General features: G+C 33.3%; 4 protein-coding genes across 5 annotated transcripts; 2 read left to right on the top strand and 2 right to left on the bottom strand.

The window, feature by feature from the left end:
* Positions 1-14: 14 nt before the first annotated feature.
* LOC117230431 (WD repeat-containing protein 46) lies at positions 15-2,119 on the bottom strand. Its single transcript, XM_033487878.1, has 6 exons — positions 1,984-2,119; positions 1,194-1,882; positions 808-1,124; positions 408-732; positions 221-334; positions 15-166 (listed from the first exon to the last, which is right to left on the bottom strand). The coding sequence occupies exons 1-6, from the start codon at positions 1,994-1,996 to the stop codon at positions 44-46; spliced, it is 1,581 nt and encodes a 526-aa protein (XP_033343769.1). The 5' UTR covers positions 1,997-2,119; the 3' UTR covers positions 15-43.
* Positions 2,120-2,585: 466 nt separating this feature from the next.
* LOC117230579 (nuclear pore complex protein Nup214-like) lies at positions 2,586-8,331 on the top strand. The gene is made up of 5 exons (XM_033488209.1): positions 2,586-2,743; positions 2,947-3,237; positions 3,329-7,661; positions 7,783-7,969; positions 8,066-8,331. Exons 1-5 carry the CDS (start codon positions 2,711-2,713, stop codon positions 8,091-8,093), a joined length of 4,872 nt encoding a protein of 1,623 aa, XP_033344100.1. The 5' UTR covers positions 2,586-2,710; the 3' UTR covers positions 8,094-8,331.
* Positions 8,178-11,765, bottom strand: LOC117230650 (integrator complex subunit 4). The gene is made up of 7 exons (XM_033488337.1): positions 11,497-11,765; positions 11,014-11,429; positions 10,620-10,946; positions 10,271-10,535; positions 9,744-10,206; positions 9,179-9,662; positions 8,178-9,091 (listed from the first exon to the last, which is right to left on the bottom strand). The coding sequence occupies exons 1-7, from the start codon at positions 11,545-11,547 to the stop codon at positions 8,350-8,352; spliced, it is 2,748 nt and encodes a 915-aa protein (XP_033344228.1). The 5' UTR covers positions 11,548-11,765; the 3' UTR covers positions 8,178-8,349.
* Positions 11,766-12,192: 427 nt separating this feature from the next.
* LOC117234531 (PDZ domain-containing protein 8) lies at positions 12,193-18,535 on the top strand. Of its 2 annotated transcripts, XM_033495903.1 has the most exons (9): positions 12,193-13,190; positions 13,267-13,459; positions 13,534-13,796; positions 13,879-14,956; positions 15,047-15,309; positions 15,392-15,595; positions 16,457-16,606; positions 17,194-17,376; positions 17,455-18,535. In XM_033495903.1, exons 1-9 carry the CDS (start codon positions 12,798-12,800, stop codon positions 17,665-17,667), a joined length of 2,940 nt encoding a protein of 979 aa, XP_033351794.1. In that variant the 5' UTR covers positions 12,193-12,797; the 3' UTR covers positions 17,668-18,535. The 2 variants fall into 2 exon arrangements, with proteins under 2 accessions (XP_033351794.1, XP_033351874.1); XM_033495983.1 differs by lacking the exon at positions 16,457-16,606.
* The last annotated feature ends 1,297 nt before the right edge of the window (positions 18,536-19,832 follow it).

Below are 19,832 nucleotides of genomic sequence, written 5' to 3'. Positions count from 1 at the left end.
AAAATAGAAATGCATTTTTTCTAATAGCTTGAACAACGTTGTACTATTTATTTGTTCTTCTATTAGGTTTTGGTAAAAATCTATTTAGTATTCCATAATCTTTCTGAGGTCCTGCTTTCTTGATATCTGGTCGCATGTCTGCTTGGCGAAGTACATCGATAGTTTCCTGAAAGACATAATTCCTAGCATTCTAATATACATATACAAAAAAATCACTTACCTTTCGACTCAATTCTTTTAGAATTTTCTTAGTCTTAATCACTTTAGCTGTTCCTCCTTTTCCTTTAGCTTTCGTTCTACGAGGTTTGAAATCTATATTCTTTGGTTTGAGATACTATAAAAATATATAAATAATTATTTATATGATTACTAAGAAATTTAAATAATTTAACTCTTTAAATACTCACCAAGAGTTTCTTTTCAGCTTCTACTTTATCTTTAAGAGTGGATACATCTACTTCTGTTATAGCAAGTGGTTCCAAACATATTAGTTCTGGTTGAATCTTGTCCAATAGTGCTTTTACTTCAGCTTCACGTCTCTGAGTTTTAGTTTGGAATGGATTACATTCAAGAGCATCAAAGTTAGGTTCTCCACTTCCAGGTACTAGAAGCGAAGATACATTTTTCACTGTACCAACACCTAAAACGTCTTCATATGGACAAAATTGCATACTTGTCACTGACGACTTGGTTCTGTGACGTAAATAGGGTTTCATTCCATCACCCGATAATCTATAAAAACGACAAGCTATAAAAATGTATATATCATTCTTATTATCATATAGACATAAATTATCGCATATTTACTGATGAACTTCAACAACATTTCCCATTGCCATTGCTATTTGGCCAGTCTGACTATAAGATAAATGGTAAATAGGAGAGCGTACGCGATAATTATGCACGGGACCTGCTAACTGTCTGATGTCCCATATTTTTATAAATCTGTTCGGACAACTAGTTGCCATGTAAGTTCCATAAGGATGAATTGCACAGGCAGATATTCCTTGAGTATGGCACAACATTTTTGCCAAAGGATCCTTACTGTTTGGAGACCACATAGAAACCACTCCTTTTGAATCACCCACACAAAGCACAGCATTAGCAGGATTTTGTGTCATTACCTAAAAAATAAGCAATTATAATATCACATAGTATCCCTACAGAAAAGTGTCAAATATACTCAAGCTTACTGCAATCTTTCCTAATTTGCTATTAAAAGATGTTACAAATTTGCCTATAGAAACATCCAACCATGACAAGTAACCTTCATTAGATCCAGCGGCAAGCAAAAAATGATAAGGTAAAAATTCTAATTTATTAACTCTGTGCAATTTTTTCAAACAATGGATTTCAATTCCTTGGTTGTCATATATAAACACCCATTCTTTTTGCGCCACAGCAAACATTGTTTCTATATGAAGCCATGATACATCATATACCGATTCCATTACATTTATTTCACAGGCTAAACTTTTTGTGACCCAATCTAAAGCCGCTACATGGCCTCTCCTCCCACCTAGTACTAAGTGTCTACCATTTCTTGTATATCTTATGCAATATGGGCCAAACTCTAAATCTAATGTAAAATGCTTAGCTGCAGAAGTTATATCCACATTGTCTGCAATTTGCTTTTGTTTATATTGCACTGTTACTTCCCCAGGATCAGCCTCTAAGCAACCATAATCTTCTGTCAAAAATAATTCAGTGCGCGCAGTATTCTTTACTGCATTATTAAAAGTATTCTCTTTTTTTTTTAATTTCTGTCTTATTACTTTATTTTTTATATTAGTTGATGTCGCCCTTAAATCGATTCCTCCGCCTTTATCATGTTTCGCTAACTTTTCTTTATTAAGTGGTACTCGTCCACGATATTTCTTTCCTATAAATATTATCAAACAGTTAGTCTTTAAACGTATGCATGTGAAATAAAATTATAGTAGTGAATAGAAAAACGCATATATGAAATATAAACTTAAGTACTTATAGGTTCCATCTCGTTTTCGAAACTAAAACAATAACAATTATTACTTTAAACGTGGAAACTCAAATGTTCCACTTGATTTTAATTCTAACCAAACTACACGCGAACATCATAAGCCACGGTCATGTACAACCGCGTCCCTACTTCTAGCATCTTTGGTAATCATGCGAGGCGCCATATTTATTTGAAGTTTAAATCAAAGTTTACGGAAGAAACAGTATATTCTTATTCTTAGGTGCTTTTAAAAGATGACCGTTATCCTAGATAAATTTTAGAATTTTACGTAATTGGATTAAGTATAACTATTGTATTAAATGCAGGAAGTATTAGGAAATAAAAAAAATAAATTTTTAATAATAATTATTTTTTATAATAATCAATATCTAAAATTACACTACTATTTCGTAGAGAAGAAAATATACAGTTTCAGAAAAGATACTAAAGATCATTAATCAAAAAGATATTGAAATTATAATAATATTTAATGCTAAATTTTGTTAGTTTGTTTAATTTAAATATTCCCAAACTTGTGTTTTGATGCCGCTAGAGGAGCTAAGAGATTCTTCTATGAAAAACACCGAATGTGTACAATCTTAATCTACGTAATCAACGTTTGTGCAACTATTGTTGCTTTCGTTTACTTTAAATTTAATCTTGTCAAGAATCCGAAGAAATTTAATTCCTATCGGATTAATTTTTATGAAGACTGTTATAAAATAATTAAACATGAAAGCTGCGTCTGATCCAAAGGACATCCAGGTATTATATGTTATTTCCTAGAAACGCAATTGTCAATATTTGCAATATACATGCAGCCTATAACCTTACCAAAATATATTTTTAAATCAAATATTTATGACATACTATTTTGTTATATTCAAGTATAAGGAAATATATGTATATACATTTCTTTCTTATTATATTTGTATGATATTTATTTTATTAATGCAATTATTTTTCAGGAATTTCAATTTAAACAGTCAAACACTTCCCAAATTTTAGATGCATTCACATCCATACCAACTGCATGCAGTTTATTGGCTGCAGATAAAAGGAGAGGATTGTTATATGCAGGACAAAATAATAAAATAATTATATTGAAACCAGGAGAAGACAGTGACCCAGAATGGAAAATAGAATTTAATGTGCCTCTAGTTGTGTCTAAACTAACACTTAATTGTGATTGTACCTATCTAGCCGTGGCACATGGACCTATGGTTTTAATTTATGATGCAGAGGCACTTACAAAAAATGTACGTTTAATCTATTTTATATAAAATTTCTTTCTTTTGAATTATTACTGAGTAACTCGAAGCATATTGTAATCATATTTCTTTTTCTCAGAGTTTGCAATTACTACATAAAGTTAAAATTTCTACATTAAACGGAGATATACTTGTGTATGATCTACGATGGAATCCGGCCGTACCAAGGATGTTGTGTACAGTAGCTAGTGACTATACAATTGGTAGTTTTAAAATAAAAGAAAAGAAAAAGGCTACAACCGAACTGGACACTTTCGAATTAAAAGAAAAATTGAACAATGAACATATAAATGCCTTATGTGCAGCATGGAGCCCTAAAGGAAAACAAATTGTTGTGGGTTGTAAAAATGGTAGTATAGTACAACTTAAACCTGATTTGAAGATAGCAAGGACAATTCCTGGCCCCAATCCATACATTGGTGAAGTTATTAGTATTTTATGGGTTAGCAATTATCAATTTTGTGCTGCTTATTTGGGTAATGAACAGGGAATTAATGTTCTTGTAATTGATGCCCCTAAAGGCGAAACAAATGCTGTTTTTACTTATTATGAAGATATTACGTATGCAATAACAGATTCAGAAGAAGGAACAATTCCTCGTTATTACTTTGATCATGTACCAGAATGGGGCTTAATTATTGCTGCTAGTAGCAATAGCAGCGAAATAGCTATATTAGGATCTACAGATAAAGGTGTTACTTGGAATCAGTGGCAATTGGTAGATAGTGGCAGAGCTGAATTACCATTGATTCACACCACAGAAAGCTATCCAGTAGGTTTAGCTATTGATAAATCTCCAGTTAGAAAATTACCATGGGGGGCAGATTCCACTTTGCCCCATCCAGTTCCTATACTTCATATTCTTGCAACATCTGGACAATTATGCAGCTTTCATATGGTGAATCTAAGTCCCAAATGTACTTCTATTAATTCTCCACCTACAGAAATCATTGCAATACCCCCGCAAACACAGTCAAACATTAGTCCTGAAAAATCTCTTATTATGAATGGTGCTGCAACTAGTACACCACTAGTTAAGCAACCAGAAAATACTCTTGAACGTTCAAAACCTCTTTCTGCAGGAAATATTCTGAATAAATTTATTCAGAAATCTAGTTTTACATTACCTCCAACTGAGAAACCACAGCAAGATCAGAAACCTGAACAAATCAGTATGGGGATGAAATTGGAACCAACTAGAGAAATTCAACCTCAAGAAATTGCAAAACCGGATATTAAATTAACGTCAATTAGAGAAACAATTATGCAAGAGTCTGTGGAACCAAAACCATTTGTAGATGATGATGCTAAAGATAATCATGCATATATAGAAGAACATAATTTGTTTGAGAAAGAATTACGTAAAAGATTAGAACCACAAACATTAGAGTATGATACAGAAGAAGAACGTCAAAAACTTGTAGACACATCTATTGTGATAGATCAGTTTTTACGGGAATTGAAAGAAACAACAAATAGTTTATCTAGCGACATAGCATACTTGAAAGCGCTATTATTACAATCATTTGCTTGGGTTGAAGAAACAAAATCAAAAAATGCAGCAACTAACGATTTTGCCACTAGAAATTGTGGAGATAACAATAAAATGTCTGATCTACAAAAACTTTATTATTACACTCAAACGCAGTTAACTCAAGCTAGTAAAATTTTAGACTTAGAATGGTCAAATCATAAATCTCGAGAAACGTCACGAATGAAAATACCTCATTTAGAGTTTTTATATCAGAATCTTATATTACATAGTAAAATTATACAAGAAGAAAAAAGCAGAATGGAACATCTTAAAAAGCGATGGAAATTAATTACTCGTAATAATAATATTTTTGGATTAAATCATTCATTATCTAATTTAACTATAGCATCGTCAAAATATTCAACCATTCTTCCAAGAAATACAGGAATCATAGAAGCGCGATGCAAGGCAATTGCTTCTAAAACTTTGAATTTTACTCAAGAAAAACAAATTAAATTAAGAGAACATTTATCTGCTTCTACTCCAAGGATTATAAGACCTGTTAGTTCTTCAAATATTCAAGATCGTTTGGAAGAAACGTTGTCCTCTTTAACCTCTCCAAATACTACCAGCATTAATATAAAAAATAAGGTTGATCAATCTGTTTCCAAACAAAATACAATTACTAAACAACAGAATACATATATTGATCCTTTAGATTCTATGGCTAGCATTGTAGCAGGAATTGGTACAAGCGAATGCACAAGTGAATCTAACAATGTGTCAATACAAAACAAAATACAAAGCAAACAACCTAGCTTTGGCATTACTTTTCCTATATCTGGAAATAAACCTGTACAAGCAGAGAAAATATCTAGTATACCAACAACTACTGGAGTACCTCAAAGTACTAAAGCAAAACAAGATACTATTACATTAAATCAGATGCAATTACATGTTCCTGCTCATACTTCGTCTAACTTAATAAAAGCTTTTCCTAAGGTTGATACTACTACATTTGATACATCAGTGCAAAAGTTAGAAGAAACAGCAGCACAAAATCCAGCTATCCAATCAATGTGGTTGCATGCTATTAAAACAGAAAATAACTTGTTTAATGGTAGTTCATTAAAAGATGCATTACCACCAGAGACTTCGTTAGAAAAGATACAAACTACTCCAAATACTGGAGTGACATTACCAATGACAACAGCAGTAAAAACCAAAGCAGTATCTACATTTAGTTTTGCTACTCCAATTACCATCCCTGCACCAATAAAGAGTACTACACAGAGTACATTTGTTGTATCACAAACAACGAATGCACAAACAATTTCTTTTGCTTCAAAATCATCAAACGTTATTACTCCATTTAATTTAAAAATGACATCACCAGCGATAAAATCTCAAACACAAGATGTATTAAGTTTAACAGGGTCATTTATAGGACTTCAGACATCTAATCAAGCACCTAGTATATCTACTAATAATAGTCCTAGTACCGATGGAAAATATAACTGCAAAGCTACGTTTGGAAGATCTGACGTTAATCAAATTCTCTCACCTAATGAAAGTCAAATTTCTGCACAACACAATTCCGTTACAATTGTAGAAGTACCTCATACTGAAGCAACAACTTCTAGCCTTCCAACAAGTGCTGTACAAGATTTACTTGCATCTTCTGCTACACCTTTGTTCAACATTCTGAACAATACATCGAATGTTTCTGTATTTGAAGAAATGTCAAATTCTACTCCAACTACTTCATCCATGCCACTATTTGGTGGTTTCTTCACAACATCAAGTACAACAGCAAATACGACAACAACTTCTGCTACCATCTCTCCTTTTCAAAGTACTTTATCAAGACCTTTCGAGAAAGGTCCCATTCTGTTACCTACAGCAAGCTCCGCCAATGCTCCTACTACTACTACTAGTAGTACTACTGCTACTACTACTACTACTGCTACTACTACTGCTACTACTACTGCTACTACTGCTACTACTACTGCTACTACTTCTACTACTACTGCTAGTACAACTACTACTGCTGCTATTACCACTACTACTGTTAGTACTGCTACTGCTAGTACTCCTACAACTACTATTGCTGCTGCTGCTGCTGCTGCTGCTGCTGCTGCTGCTGCTGCTGTTGCTGCTGCTGCTGTTGCTACTGCTGCTGCTACTACTGCTACCACTATTATTACAGCAACAACAACAACAACAACTACTACTATTATAACTGCTACTACTACTGCTACATTACCTACACTTACATTCGGAACTGTTGCAACAAGTACAGTTGCTCCAGTTTTTGGTAAACCTTCCCTTACAATGAACTCTCAGTTTCCAAGTACGCCAGTAGTTCCTCCAACAGATGATACGTTTGGAAAACCAGCTACTGCTACACCTCTTTTTAAGCCTTTTGAAAATGCTCAGAGCACATTTATGTTTGGCAAAACGACTAAAGTTTTAACGAACGTTTCGATCTTCAGCGGAACTAATACTAATTCGATCTTTGGTGGAAACACTCAAGTATCCTCATCAGGTTCTATTTTCGGAGGAAATACTTCCTCGATAAATACGTTCGGAACACCTCAAACGTTCGTCTTTGATAATAATGCCCAGAAATCTGACTCAATATTTGGTTCTACATCAAACACGGGCTCTACATCCTTTTTTGGTGGTGCAACAAACAATGTCACTCCAGCGTTATCTTCAGCAGGATCTCCATCTGTATTTGGCGGTACCGCAGCTAATACGTCGCCAATGGGTGTAGAACAGCTTGTATTAGGTGCACAACCTAATGCCTTTGGGCAAACACCTTCATTTAATGCTAAACCAATATTTGGATCAGCACCAACGTTTGGAGCACCAAAACCAGTCTTCGGCACCGGTTTTGCGACGACAGCATTTGGAGTCAATACTAGTCCTCCAGGTAAATAATATATTATGAAATATATTATATATATAAAATAATATAAACATTACACTTTTCTATACTTCGTATCTTTTTTAAGTTATGAATAAAATTTAATTACTAATAATATATAAAACAGCATTTGGAAATCCACCTACTATGGGAGGAAGTCCTGCTCCAATTGATAACAACATGCCAAAAGTGTTTGGAAATGTAAGTGGTGGTAGTAGCACATTTGAAACTCTAGCGAGTCAATCAGGTGGGCTTAGTTTCAGTAGCTTAGCACAAAAAACCACAGATGTACCAAAATCTCCAGTATTTACTAGGTAAGTTAAAAATTAAATTCTTATTTTTTTTTTGCATTTTTTTATAACTGTTTAGATTCATAAAGTAAAAAGTGTTTAATGTACTTTTTGTTATAGCGGAAGCTCTTTTTCCACTTGGCGGTAGTCAACAAATATCTAAATTAAATAAATTATCCATAATGACACATTATTTTTATTAAAACAAGATAGACTTCTCGTGATCCTTCAGTCTGTTTAAATCGTGTATTTATGATTACTTTTTATAAAAAAGAAAAAAAGATCAAACAGTAGTATTAAAATATTGTTGACATCTGTGTTATACATAAGTTGATATGATTCAATATATTTCGAATTTATATACAATAAAAGATTTTATAAAACGACGCTGTATAAAGATACATTTAGATACCTCGCTTTATAGGTTTTGGTGCAATTGATACTTTAGTTGGTTTGCAAAGATCTATTACACATGGATCATCAAGGGGGGAATGCATACATACAGCTGAAGATGGCACAAGTAGTGCAAGAGATATTTCTACGTTACAAGCTTCCATCCAAACTTGATGGGACAGTAGAACTATAGTTTTTAATCTGTAATCATTTTGTTCTACATTCTGTAGTCGCAGATCCGACTGACGCGGTAATAGTAATTGTACTTGTTGATCAGGATGCCTCAATTTAATGCGTAACATTCTAGGATCTCGTAAATTCAGTATTTTTGCTGTCAATGGGATTCCTAATAGAAGTCCTCCAGTAAACTTCAGTGCTGCATCTGCATCACCTCTGGGTTCTTCGATAATTGCTCTACAGAACCGAGTTAATACTGATGGTCTTGGAAGACGCTCTTCCCCTTGTGACGCTGGTGTTAATAATAATGGTAAAAGCATTCGTGTTAAAGATCCTGGCTTTACATCAGCTAAAGTTGGAATTTGAAGTACCAGAGCTCTAGAGAAAGATGGTAATTTTGTCGGATCTTGAGATAGAATATCGGCTTCAGATAAAAAGTGACGCGCGAGTGGAAGAGCACTCCTTCCTGTCATGCTTCTTGTAACTCGAATTAATTCTACTGCCAATGCCTTCAACCACACATCATTGGCTAATATAATTTCGTTTTCATCTAATCCACTAAATAGTCTTTGTAATCTGTAACATTCATATAAATTATCTATGAGTAAATATTCATATATGTATGTATATATGTTACAAAAACAAACATGCTGCTTAATATACTTTTGAGTATTCTGAAGAAGAACCGAAACATTAGTAGTTGTATTCGGCAAGGGGCTTGTAGATACCGAATTCGTTGATAATATTGAAAATTCTTTTAATACAGATTTCAAAAGTAGTAAACTTCTTATGTATAAAGCAGTAAAACGTGCAGCTCCTTCCATACGATAATCCATTTTTGCTAAACGATCGAGATCGACAGCTGCAGCTTCTAAGAGCTGAGTGTGCACTCTACCTCCAGGCCTTGCATTTTCTACACCTGTAACTACTTTTTCTAGAAATTCTTTTCCACGTCTAGCTTCTTCGTCAATTTTATCTTCTTTCCCAAAATTTGATCCACTTGTTATGGTTGGTCGCAATCGAGGAACTAAATGCGGCATAGTATCGCGTAAATAATGATAATGTTTAGATGCATGCTCTGTAAAAAGAGCATGCATGCTTGGACAATGAAGTGCAGCATTGAATATTAGGACTAACACGCTTGCATCTATTATTTATAGTTAAGGATAATAAAAATAAGATTGCTAGTATAATTTATATTTTGTAAAGGGAATCGTTAGAAGGATACAAGAAGGTTCGTCGACATCTGGCTCCGGTGTATCGAAAAACGGATGACGTCCAAGAAGTTGTGGTACTAAGGGTAATGTTAAATATGGATGCGTGGCCCCTAATGCTGCCAAACAATTTCTAATACTTTCTTTGTCTTGTGGATAACGACTTAAGTTATCGAGTAGACGGTTTACACACATATGGAGGCAATTTCTTGTAGCAAGCCGACTAGCAGCCAAAGTAGCATGTAAACCTTCTCGTACTTCGCCCGAGAAGTCTTCTAATGCTCCTAAAATTGTTTCTAATTGATCTTCACGAAGCGTTACACTCGCAGACATTTTTCTTAATGATTCAATAGCTCTTAATCGAACATCTTGAATTTCATCATTAAACATATCAACCATAAAATCCAATGAAATTTTGGCTATATTTGGTTGCTCTAAAGATAAGGTACAAAGGGCTTCAACCGCTGCCGTTCTCACCTGAATGTATTTATTTTAATTGCTCAGAATATAAATTAAATAATAAACAAGTAAATAATATTACCTCCAGAAATTCGTCTTCCAAACCATGAATAAATGCACCACATGATCCGCTCTTTTCTTCTACTTCTGGTCTATCTGCTTCTACAACTTTTTGTTTTTTATCCAATGCTTGTTCTATGTATCTTTGTGAGACACCTTTCATTGTTCCTAGAAGAGACATTGCTAAAGCTCTAACTCTTGGTGATAAGTCACCCATAAGGCTACAAATTTGGGAAAATGCACAATCCACCATACGTATATCTTCTCCATCTGTTCCCATAATAATACTATAAAACAGATGATATAAACAGATAATATAGCTGACAATAAATATTGATAACAGATTGAAATAGATATTAAATGTTGCTTACTTTTCGGGGTATTCTCTGCCTAAAAGCCATATTAATTTAAGAACAGTTCTACGAACTATTTCATAATCATCTCTGAGTGCAGTACAAGCTTCTCCAAAAAAGCTTGCAGGTAATCTGCAACCTCTATAAGAATGAAGTTCAGCCATCGTCTCAAATGCTTGTGCACGTACCCTTGGATCTTGAGAATGTGCATAGTTGCTGACAAGTGATAAAGTATCATCTGTAGTATTTGCAGTCAAATATCTACCAATAATAGAAAGACAACGTGTCTGTACACCATGCCAGGTATCAGGCAAATGCTCACGGGCAATCTTCAATACAAGAATCCTAAAATTTAATGAATTATTTTTCTTCTTTAATGTTAAAAAAAAAATTTCAAATATGTATATGATACCTATGATAATCTCCCAACTTCAATAATGTTGCTAATCCTTGGCTTTTTACCCTATGTGATTCTTCGTTTTTTAAAAGTTCGGCAGTTTCATTAACAATTTTTGTCTTTTCTACAGAATCATTTGTTACATCTCCTAATTCTGCAAATATCCAAAGAATTTTGGCACGAACTGCTGCTTCTGTTTCTATAGCAAATCTTTCTGACAACCTCTTTACTACAGAAGGAACATCTTCTGGAGAAATATATGCAATCGTATCAGATATACGAACAAGAAGCTGTAATGCATCATTACCACATTTACATTTCTCAAGGCACTCAATGTAAGCTAATGCTGAACTTCCTTCTATCCCATTTTTACTACCTGAACTAGATGTAAGGTGTAATGTTTTTAATCTCTTTGGTGGCTCATTTATAACCTATAAACAAGTTTAATTAAATAAAATATCGAATATAAATTTGTTTGAAACAAATCATTTAATTTACCTGACTCTGGTTAAATTCTGCCAACACCCTTTTCTTCATTAAAGCTGCCATTCTTTAATATTATAATATTCTTTAATAACTATAGAGATTAATCATATATTTTTTATTATTTTATATTAAGTAAGAAATAAAAATTAGTAACTTTTCATTTTTAAAGCTTATAATAACCTTTATTTGTTGTTAGTAACATTTACAACACTATAAGTTACATATATAATTCAAGCTTAAAAAATGTGTTTTTCTGTAGTCTGCAGACAAATTTATACAGATATGCTCTCAGCTGATTACGTGTTGATTATGCTATTCAATTTATACTTATACATGTATGCCATGTGTCAAAGTATTATGAAATTAAATGACTTACTATACTTTTTATTAATAAAAAAAATATAAAAATTTATTTATTAAATAACAGATCTATTTATAAAGGAAAATTCAACAACTTCTTAACATATATAACTTATTTTACTAAATATTGATTTATAAAGTACTTTATCATATTTTTTATGCTCTTTTATTTTCCACTTTGTTGCGGAAATATTAGTTATTATCATAAATTTTTGTTTCTTGATAAACATAATAACGATAGTAATAGAAGTATCTTTATAATTTTCATTATTACGTATATCAAATAAACCTAAAAATATTGTAATAATGATATTTATAATCGATTCATTTATTTTAATATGGGATTCAAAGAATATAAACAATATTTCTATTTATCATGCTTCAGATAAACAATCGACGAATCTGTCAAATTGACAAGTTTATTTGGCATTAACATGGCTGCCGAGATCAATAGGAAACTGTCATGATACATTTTGTCCATGCTCATTGGTGTTATTAGATTTTCTAATATGTATTGTACGGATATTTTTTTATGAACATGAATATTTTTTAAATCGTTAGAAAGGTTATTCATATTTTTCTGAAAATGTCATAATCTTGATTTATAATGGTAGGTGAAAGTGTTCTGAATATTTGCCGATCCGTGAAACGAGGGTGATTCATAACAATGTAATACAGCTTTACAAAAACGATATTTTGTTTATGATCGATTAAAGATCGTAGATATTATAGGAGTTCCTAATATTTAGTATGAACGTAGACAATGTACTTATCTTAGAAATATTACTTAAAAAAATTTAAGATATAATATTTTTACATGATTGTTGTTTCATACTTGTCTCATAAGAGAGTAATTGTTTCTACAATTTGTGTGAATATTTTTCGCTCTTAGTAGTGAAGACATTGGTATTACTCAAGGAAATCATTGAGTTTCCAATAGATGATATATTAATATGGACATTTTTGAATATATTTGCATATCTGTGATTACATTTGTGTGTGGTATAATATGTACACTTGTGCTGGAATTTTATTTATTCAAAAAATACTTGGAGCAAGCACCTTTGGAAAGTACACCAAGAAAATTAAAACACCATGGCAAGGCTCAGTTACCTAAGGAGTTACTTGACAAAATTCAAGATGAAAAAACAAGTTCCATAAGCATATCACGCCAGGGTATGTGCCAAGGCAATGAAAACTTGGCAATAAATTTAACATTGCAATTTTTGTTTAATGAACTTAGAAATGCTGAGAGAGTACGCCTTTGGTTGTATAGAAAGTTAAATAATGAGTTCAAAGAATTATTAACTCAATCTACCACTGGCAAATTGCTAGACAGTGTACAGGTAAAGTATATACTTAGAAGTATTATTTAATATTTGCACTAAAGTTACATCAATAATAATTTATATATATTTTCAGTTAAGAGACTTGAATCTGGGTTCACAATTTCCCACAATAAAAGGTTTAGAAGTTGCAGATTCAAAAATAGATGCTGATACAGGTTTATTGGAGACATTGGATTTATCTTTAGATTTACATTATTCTGGAAATTTTCAATTATCGATAGATGTTAAAATGCTACTGGGAAAGACTGCATATATGGCTTTACAAGGTAAGAAATTATTTTCTCTAAATATTATTTTTGTATAAATTCTAGTAGAATATAGTTAGCAACATCTTTTTTAGTGAAACGTATCAGTGGCAGAGCTAGGTTGCAGTTTACACGTGTTCCATATACTCACTGGTCCTTAAGTTTTTATTCAGATCCTATACTTGAATTGGAAGTACAATCCCAATTTCAAGGTCGTCAATTACAGCCACAGATCATTTCTTTGATCACAGGACAAATTCGTAGAGCTGTGCGTAGGAAGCATACATTACCTCGCTATAAGATGCGTTACAAACCATTTTTCCGTAGACTAAACGACGAAGCAGTAGATTTATCCGAAGTAAAATATATATTTTTATTTAAAAAGTCATAAAGGTATTGAAAAAGAATATATTTAACAAATATTTAAAACTCTTATTTAGGTTGCCAATATACAATTGACACCAGGTTATTTGGAGGTATCACTGGTGGAAGTGACTAGATTAAATCTTGGACCTAATATACTTAATGCAGACGATAGATCACAAGTTGAAGTATATTGTACAATAAGCATAGATTCAACACCTTGGGTATATCTGACTCAATATACTGGAGTTCCTTATATGGTGTTGGACTTAATTATTAGTAAAGTTGGTTCTCAGCAACTTGGCGTAGTGTTTAAGCAAGAATTTGTGCCAGAAGTAGGTCATGTATGTGTGTTAGTCGAGACTATAATAGTTGGAAGTCCTGCTGCAATCGCTGAGATGAGAAAAGGGGATATTTTAATAGCAGTAGATGGCAAAAAGGTGTCTAACATGAATCAAGTAGCTAAATTTGTAAAAAGTGCGGTGCAGAGGCGTTTTATCATAAGGGTTGAAAGAAAATATTCTAAAGCAGATTCGGACAAACAAGGTAGCATGAAATTGGATAGTGAAAGGATATCAGCAGAAAGAGGAGTTGATAAGAAAACATTAAAAACTGATTTTATATTTAATAAGGGAGATACACCCAGTGCCGAAGACAGCAAGATCAAATTTGAAAGCCAAATAAAATTTTCGGATTTAAAGGATTGTGAAAATGAAATTTCTGACAAATTGGAAATGAGTAGTAGACTATTTAGAAGGAGAAAAAGCAGCGCACATACCGATGATACTACTCAGACACCAGACGCTACCCCCTCCAGAAAGATTTCAACTACTTCGAATCAATCGATAATATCGAGTAGCTCTCAATTTTACTTTAATGACGATAACTATGTAACAAATATATCAGACTTATACTATACTACTAAAGAAAAAGAATATGCATCTTTAATCACTTTCGAAGAAACTAGGTCTTTTCAAATTGATTCAGAACTCCAGTACTTAAATATAGGAGTATGGGGTCGTGTAAGAGGAGGAGAAATTCAAGCAAAGTTATTAGGATATATTAATGTCCCTATGAAATTAATTCTGGCACAATGTTATACATCCTCCACTGGTCATTATCTTAAATGCTATGCTTTATTACCACCAGATAGTGGTGTGTAGTATTCTTATTAAATATGTATAATTGTTAATATCATATTTATTTGTATCTATTTTTTACTAATTTTATATACTGTTCTGAAAGCTTCTTTGGCGACGGTACATCCAAAACTACAAGGATATTCAGGATTCGACCCAACACTTTGTTATGGTGATATTTTATTATCTTATTTATGGGAGTCTAGTTACCCGAATCGTCATATAACTGGTGATTCAGGGAAAAAGGAAAGTACAGAAGCTGTCAAAACACAACCACCTTTGAGCGAAGAAATTTCTGAGAAAAAGCTGCACGATTTTATTAGAACTCATTTTCATAGAGCAACACACTGCGACTTTTGTACAAAGAAGGTCTATGTTCTCACACTTATTTGGTTCTTTATGTGTACGTTTTAAAGTAAATAATACAATTACATATATCTTCGTTATATAGATTTGGCTGAAGGACGCAGTGCAGTGCAGAGATTGTGGTATGGTGTGTCATAAGAAATGTGAAGTTCGTTGTCAAGCATCAGGAACATGCGGAGCCGAAAGTATAACAACAATGGCATTGGAAGCAGACGAAATAGAATCTACTACTGTTATTGGGGAATCAGGTCCAGAGATTTCTCTAACCAGTTGTGAAGATAATGTACAGGTACTCAAGACGTAATAAAAGTATTTATTACACAGAAATGGCATTGTCAACTTGTTGACTTTTAAATTTACACAACATTTTAAAACAGCAATAAATGCTGTAGTTGACAATTCCATAAAATAAATATAAATTCTTATTCGTTTTTTCATTGTGATTTAATATGACACTTAGTGATTTTAAGACTATTTACAACTTAAAGTTAGATCTCTGAATTGAAATTTATCGAATATGTAATATATATGAATATATAATTTATATTTTTATTAAAAAAAATTGTACATTAATTTTGAAAGATAAAATTTTATTATGCAATTGTCGTTACAGTGGAATTTTACAAAAGAAATATAAAATTACGATCACTATGCATATCTACGCTTTACTAGTTATATTTGACTGTACAGTATGTAATGCTGTAATCAAGGAATTGCAGTTTCTGGGCAATTAATGTGTATTTGAAATATTTAGAGTATTCTTGGTATTTTGTACATAGGGAAACAACTGTTAAGTGTGATTCACCTTATTGTTGGTAATAAAATTGGTCATATGCATAATAGGGAGGTGAAGGTTTTTTGTAGGTTTGCACCTTGACCTTGCTTCTAATGTTGAGTATTTGTGAATTTTGTAAGTGAATAGATCATTTGTTTTATCATTGTCTAGTAAACCTTACACACAAAATAATCAAGAATGAGGTAGAGGGCGCGATTGCGTGATGTATCGTTTCTCCTTGTTCTCTTTGTTTTTTAATAGTTTATCGGTGTTGTCGATTGAATAAGTAAAATTATTAATATTGATATTAAATGAAATTATAATAGAAATTAAATTTGGTATTAAAAATTTGAAATCCGTTGATCGATTAATCAGGGTGCAACTATGATGGCCATGAAGGCTAGCATAGCTAATACTCTATTGGGCCTGAAGAAGGCTGGAAGTACCAGTTGCTTGGCCCCACCGGCTTCCGGTACTGGTCTGGCATCTAGAAGTCTTCCCCCAAGTCCCTGTGCATCCCGCAAGGTAGAATTTAATAACACAAATTTGTTCAGTTGGAACAGAGAAGGATCTCAGATTGATATTCCTTGCATTAAATATCAATAGCAATTTTAATTATATCAAATATAATTTTGGGCCTTCTCTGCTCTATTTCTGTTCTTTGTTCTATTTTTTGTACCAGCAATTGTAAGGGGCAGAAAACACGCTTATGACTAACAATAAGATATTGACTGTCATTTTGAAGCTTCAATTATATTTGATTCGCTTGTCGTTCATTGTACGTGCGATGTCTTTGGAACTTTGTACCAGCTTTCTATTTTTTCCTTCCTATCGCAAATAGTCACACTATTCTTTATTGCTCATGGCACTAACTGTTATTTGAAGAGAACAGACACGCAGATGCACATCGAGATCGCCATGCTTATTATATAAGATATTGTTGTATTGATACTATATAACTAATACAATCTCTCATAGAGTGATAAACGATGCTTTCTTTACACCTTTACTATCATATACAATCGAGGTAGGTGCATCTATTCTTTAGGGTCAAGATCTAAAAATGATTCTAAAATTGCCGACGAATCTGATCGAATTATTGAAACGTTTAGAATTCATTGGTTGGTGGCTTGGGCATAAGTCCCGATCTCTTGGAGGGTGCTGAACCTAGCGTGGCAGCTCCTCTAGTAGCTGGCGATTTGGACGATGGTCTTATGTCTAGAGCTAAAGATACCGGCAAGTTTCTGTACAAACATTTGGAGCCACTAGAACGCGTTGAAAAAATCAATGTCATGGTAAAAATAACATTGAACTTTTATTAACAAAGCATATATATGAATTAATCGTATATTTAATGTTAACATTTAACGTAGATGGGGAAGCTGAAAACTGCGCTCGACGCGGAAACTGCCTCAAGATTGGAATTATCACAAAGCGGAGAAATGGACAGTATTAAATTAATTGCACAAAGCGATTTACGAGTGCAAGCACTTAGTGTCTTACTATTGCATTATTGCGCTGGATTGCAACACGCGCAAGAAGCATTAGACCGATCTCAAAGAAACAGAGAGTCCCAACAGGCTTAACTTCAATGAGAAAATGCCAACAAAATTATCGATATACATTCCAATCCCGCGTACATTCTATTTCACTTCACTGTCTGTTTAATACAGAAATCGTCGATAACTTTGGTCGATTATAAATATCCGTTCAGGTATCTGTATCATATATATACGTACTTACAATTGTACGTATTATATGGTTGCTTTGAAATTTCTCTATAAATCGTTCAGCGACATTCATGTTAATAGGCCTCTAGATAATACTCGTAAATTTTACCGTGATACCTTCATAGTTTACCAGAGAACACCAAATATTAAGACTTGTATTTACAGATTCTATGTATACTCGTAGAGAACAGAGTACAACGTATACCAGCTGTGTTTACGCATAGAGTATTTTCGGCGGTGTAGGTAAATAGTTGTGTTATAGAATGATTAGGATAACAAAAACGGGAAAATAGTGTCTTGAGTTTAAGTGTAAGGTAGTGAGTAATTAGATATTTAATTACAGTATTCGATAGTTTTGCGGAACAGATATTATTCTCTTTCATATCGATATAACGATTGACCTTCGATTATGAGATTTAAATAATTCAGAATAGATTTTATTTCTTACTGAATCGTATTTTACTTATCTGTAAGCCGGCTGCAACGAAATACATTAATTGCGACTGATTTAAAAAATATCAACGTTAGTATTATCTACATACGAGTATGAATGAAATACACGATACGGTAGAATTCCATCCATAGATAACACGAATAGATAACATCGAGGTATTGATATATACATATATTTCATGGCTTTAACAAGATATTACGATCTATTGTTAGTATGTAAAATAAATATAAGAAAATCAATATAGATTATTGAACGAGTGTTCAGTGATAATTTGTACTCGTATTATTTAAGACTAATATCAAGATTAACGAAAACCGTTTCTTGAGCGATTATTTTTTTGAAACACGCTGTTCCAAGCGATGATTTAAGTATCGAAAATGTTTCGTTCGTCCAACGAGAAATATATGCGAATAAATGCGAAATCGGGTAGACGTCCGTTTATATCTATCGGTGACGATGATCTTTCCGTTTAAACTACGTGGAAGATCCGAATTCTTGGTAAATATGAAAATACTCGAAAAACGGAGACGCAGTAACTTGCGAGCGCACAAAGAGTCAACGTCAGAGCCAAAGATTTTATAGGGCCAATGTTCGCGGTCAAACAGAGACGTTTTGCGAAGGTTTTCCGCAGATTATAATCGCGGGAGGCCAGATTGCATCGTAAAAGCAAGGAAGAAGATAGCTTGTAGTATAAAATTTTCAACAATTCGGATGTCATTTTGTTTTTCACTTGATCGTGAATCAACGAACGCCCGCGGTCAACCCTATTGTATTCCCCGTGCGATACTTTTCATTTGCACACGGGCGTACGACTTCCCAAGATTCAGAAAAATTTACTGCGCGAATTATTCGTGGAACATGATGTTTCTTTCCGACACGTGTTGGCAGATCACAGTTGGCGTAAAATCAGAACTCGGCAGTCTTGACCGGATGTAAAATTACGCGTCGTTTTAAAAACGTAAAGTCATCGAATTCACAAAGAGAATGTATGTATGTACGCGTATCGAGCAAATGTTTTACGTTCATTATTACGAATTAAAAGGTCGATCAAGGATCCTTCTTTAAACATGAAATGGGTCCGTTGGAGACTGAAAAACCGCGAACATCTTCCTTGTCGATATATGAAAATGTACCATTTACATATATATATATATATATATAGAAAGAGAGAGAAGAGGAAGAAATCATTTGGGGGGAAGAGAGAAAAAGAGGGTATACACGTGCATGGACCGCGTGCATCGATCTCAGCACGATACAGCGTAGCTTATATCTCGCGCACGTTCATGCGAGAGTCAATACGAATACGACGACTGAAAAGTCATGGGGGATTTTGGCCCGCGAATCTATTCTCGTCCATGAAATGCACGCGCAGTATCCTCTGGCCACGTGCCAAACATACCGAAGAATCGTATAAACATTTTATCCCTGTTGGGCACTGGACTCTGCAATGAATGGAGAGAAAAGATCTGCATGGAAAACTAAAGACGCGATTGATTTTTCTTAAGTACCTCTCCGCGCTAGTTCACCATTAAATCAGGGATAATCGGAGATTCGAATCTACTATTTT

This window comes from Bombus vosnesenskii, unplaced genomic scaffold (assembly GCF_011952255.1).
Source record: "Bombus vosnesenskii isolate JDL3184/JDL3185 unplaced genomic scaffold, Bvos_JDL3184-5_v1.1 scf7180000013262, whole genome shotgun sequence".
NCBI lineage: Eukaryota > Metazoa > Arthropoda > Insecta > Hymenoptera > Apidae > Bombus > Bombus vosnesenskii.
Note: the sequence above shows the minus strand (reverse complement) of the source record. Positions and strands in the feature narration are given on the sequence as shown.

Coding starts and splice junctions, on each gene's coding strand:
- LOC117230431 (XM_033487878.1), bottom strand. Junction 733..807: donor AATGTTGTTGAAGTTCATCA/GTAAATATGCGA, acceptor TCGTTTTTATAG/ATTATCGGGTGATGGAATGA. Junction 167..220: donor TAAAAGAATTGAGTCGAAAG/GTAAGTGATTTT, acceptor TATGTCTTTCAG/GAAACTATCGATGTACTTCG.
- LOC117230579 (XM_033488209.1), top strand. CDS start 2,711: ATGAAAGCTGCGTCTGATCCAAAGGACATCCAG. Junction 3,238..3,328: donor CAGAGGCACTTACAAAAAAT/GTACGTTTAATC, acceptor TCTTTTTCTCAG/AGTTTGCAATTACTACATAA. Junction 7,970..8,065: donor AAATCTCCAGTATTTACTAG/GTAAGTTAAAAA, acceptor TTTTTGTTATAG/CGGAAGCTCTTTTTCCACTT.
- LOC117230650 (XM_033488337.1), bottom strand. CDS start 11,547: ATGGCAGCTTTAATGAAGAAAAGGGTGTTGGCAGAATTTAACCAGAGT. Junction 10,536..10,619: donor GGCAGAGAATACCCCGAAAA/GTAAGCAACATT, acceptor TCTGTTTTATAG/TATTATTATGGGAACAGATG. Junction 10,207..10,270: donor TGGAAGACGAATTTCTGGAG/GTAATATTATTT, acceptor AAATACATTCAG/GTGAGAACGGCAGCGGTTGA.
- LOC117234531 (XM_033495903.1), top strand. CDS start 12,798: ATGGACATTTTTGAATATATTTGCATATCTGTGATTACATTTGTGTGT. Junction 15,310..15,391: donor GCGACTTTTGTACAAAGAAG/GTCTATGTTCTC, acceptor TTCGTTATATAG/ATTTGGCTGAAGGACGCAGT. Junction 15,596..16,456: donor GTTGTGAAGATAATGTACAG/GTACTCAAGACG, acceptor TCGATTAATCAG/GGTGCAACTATGATGGCCAT.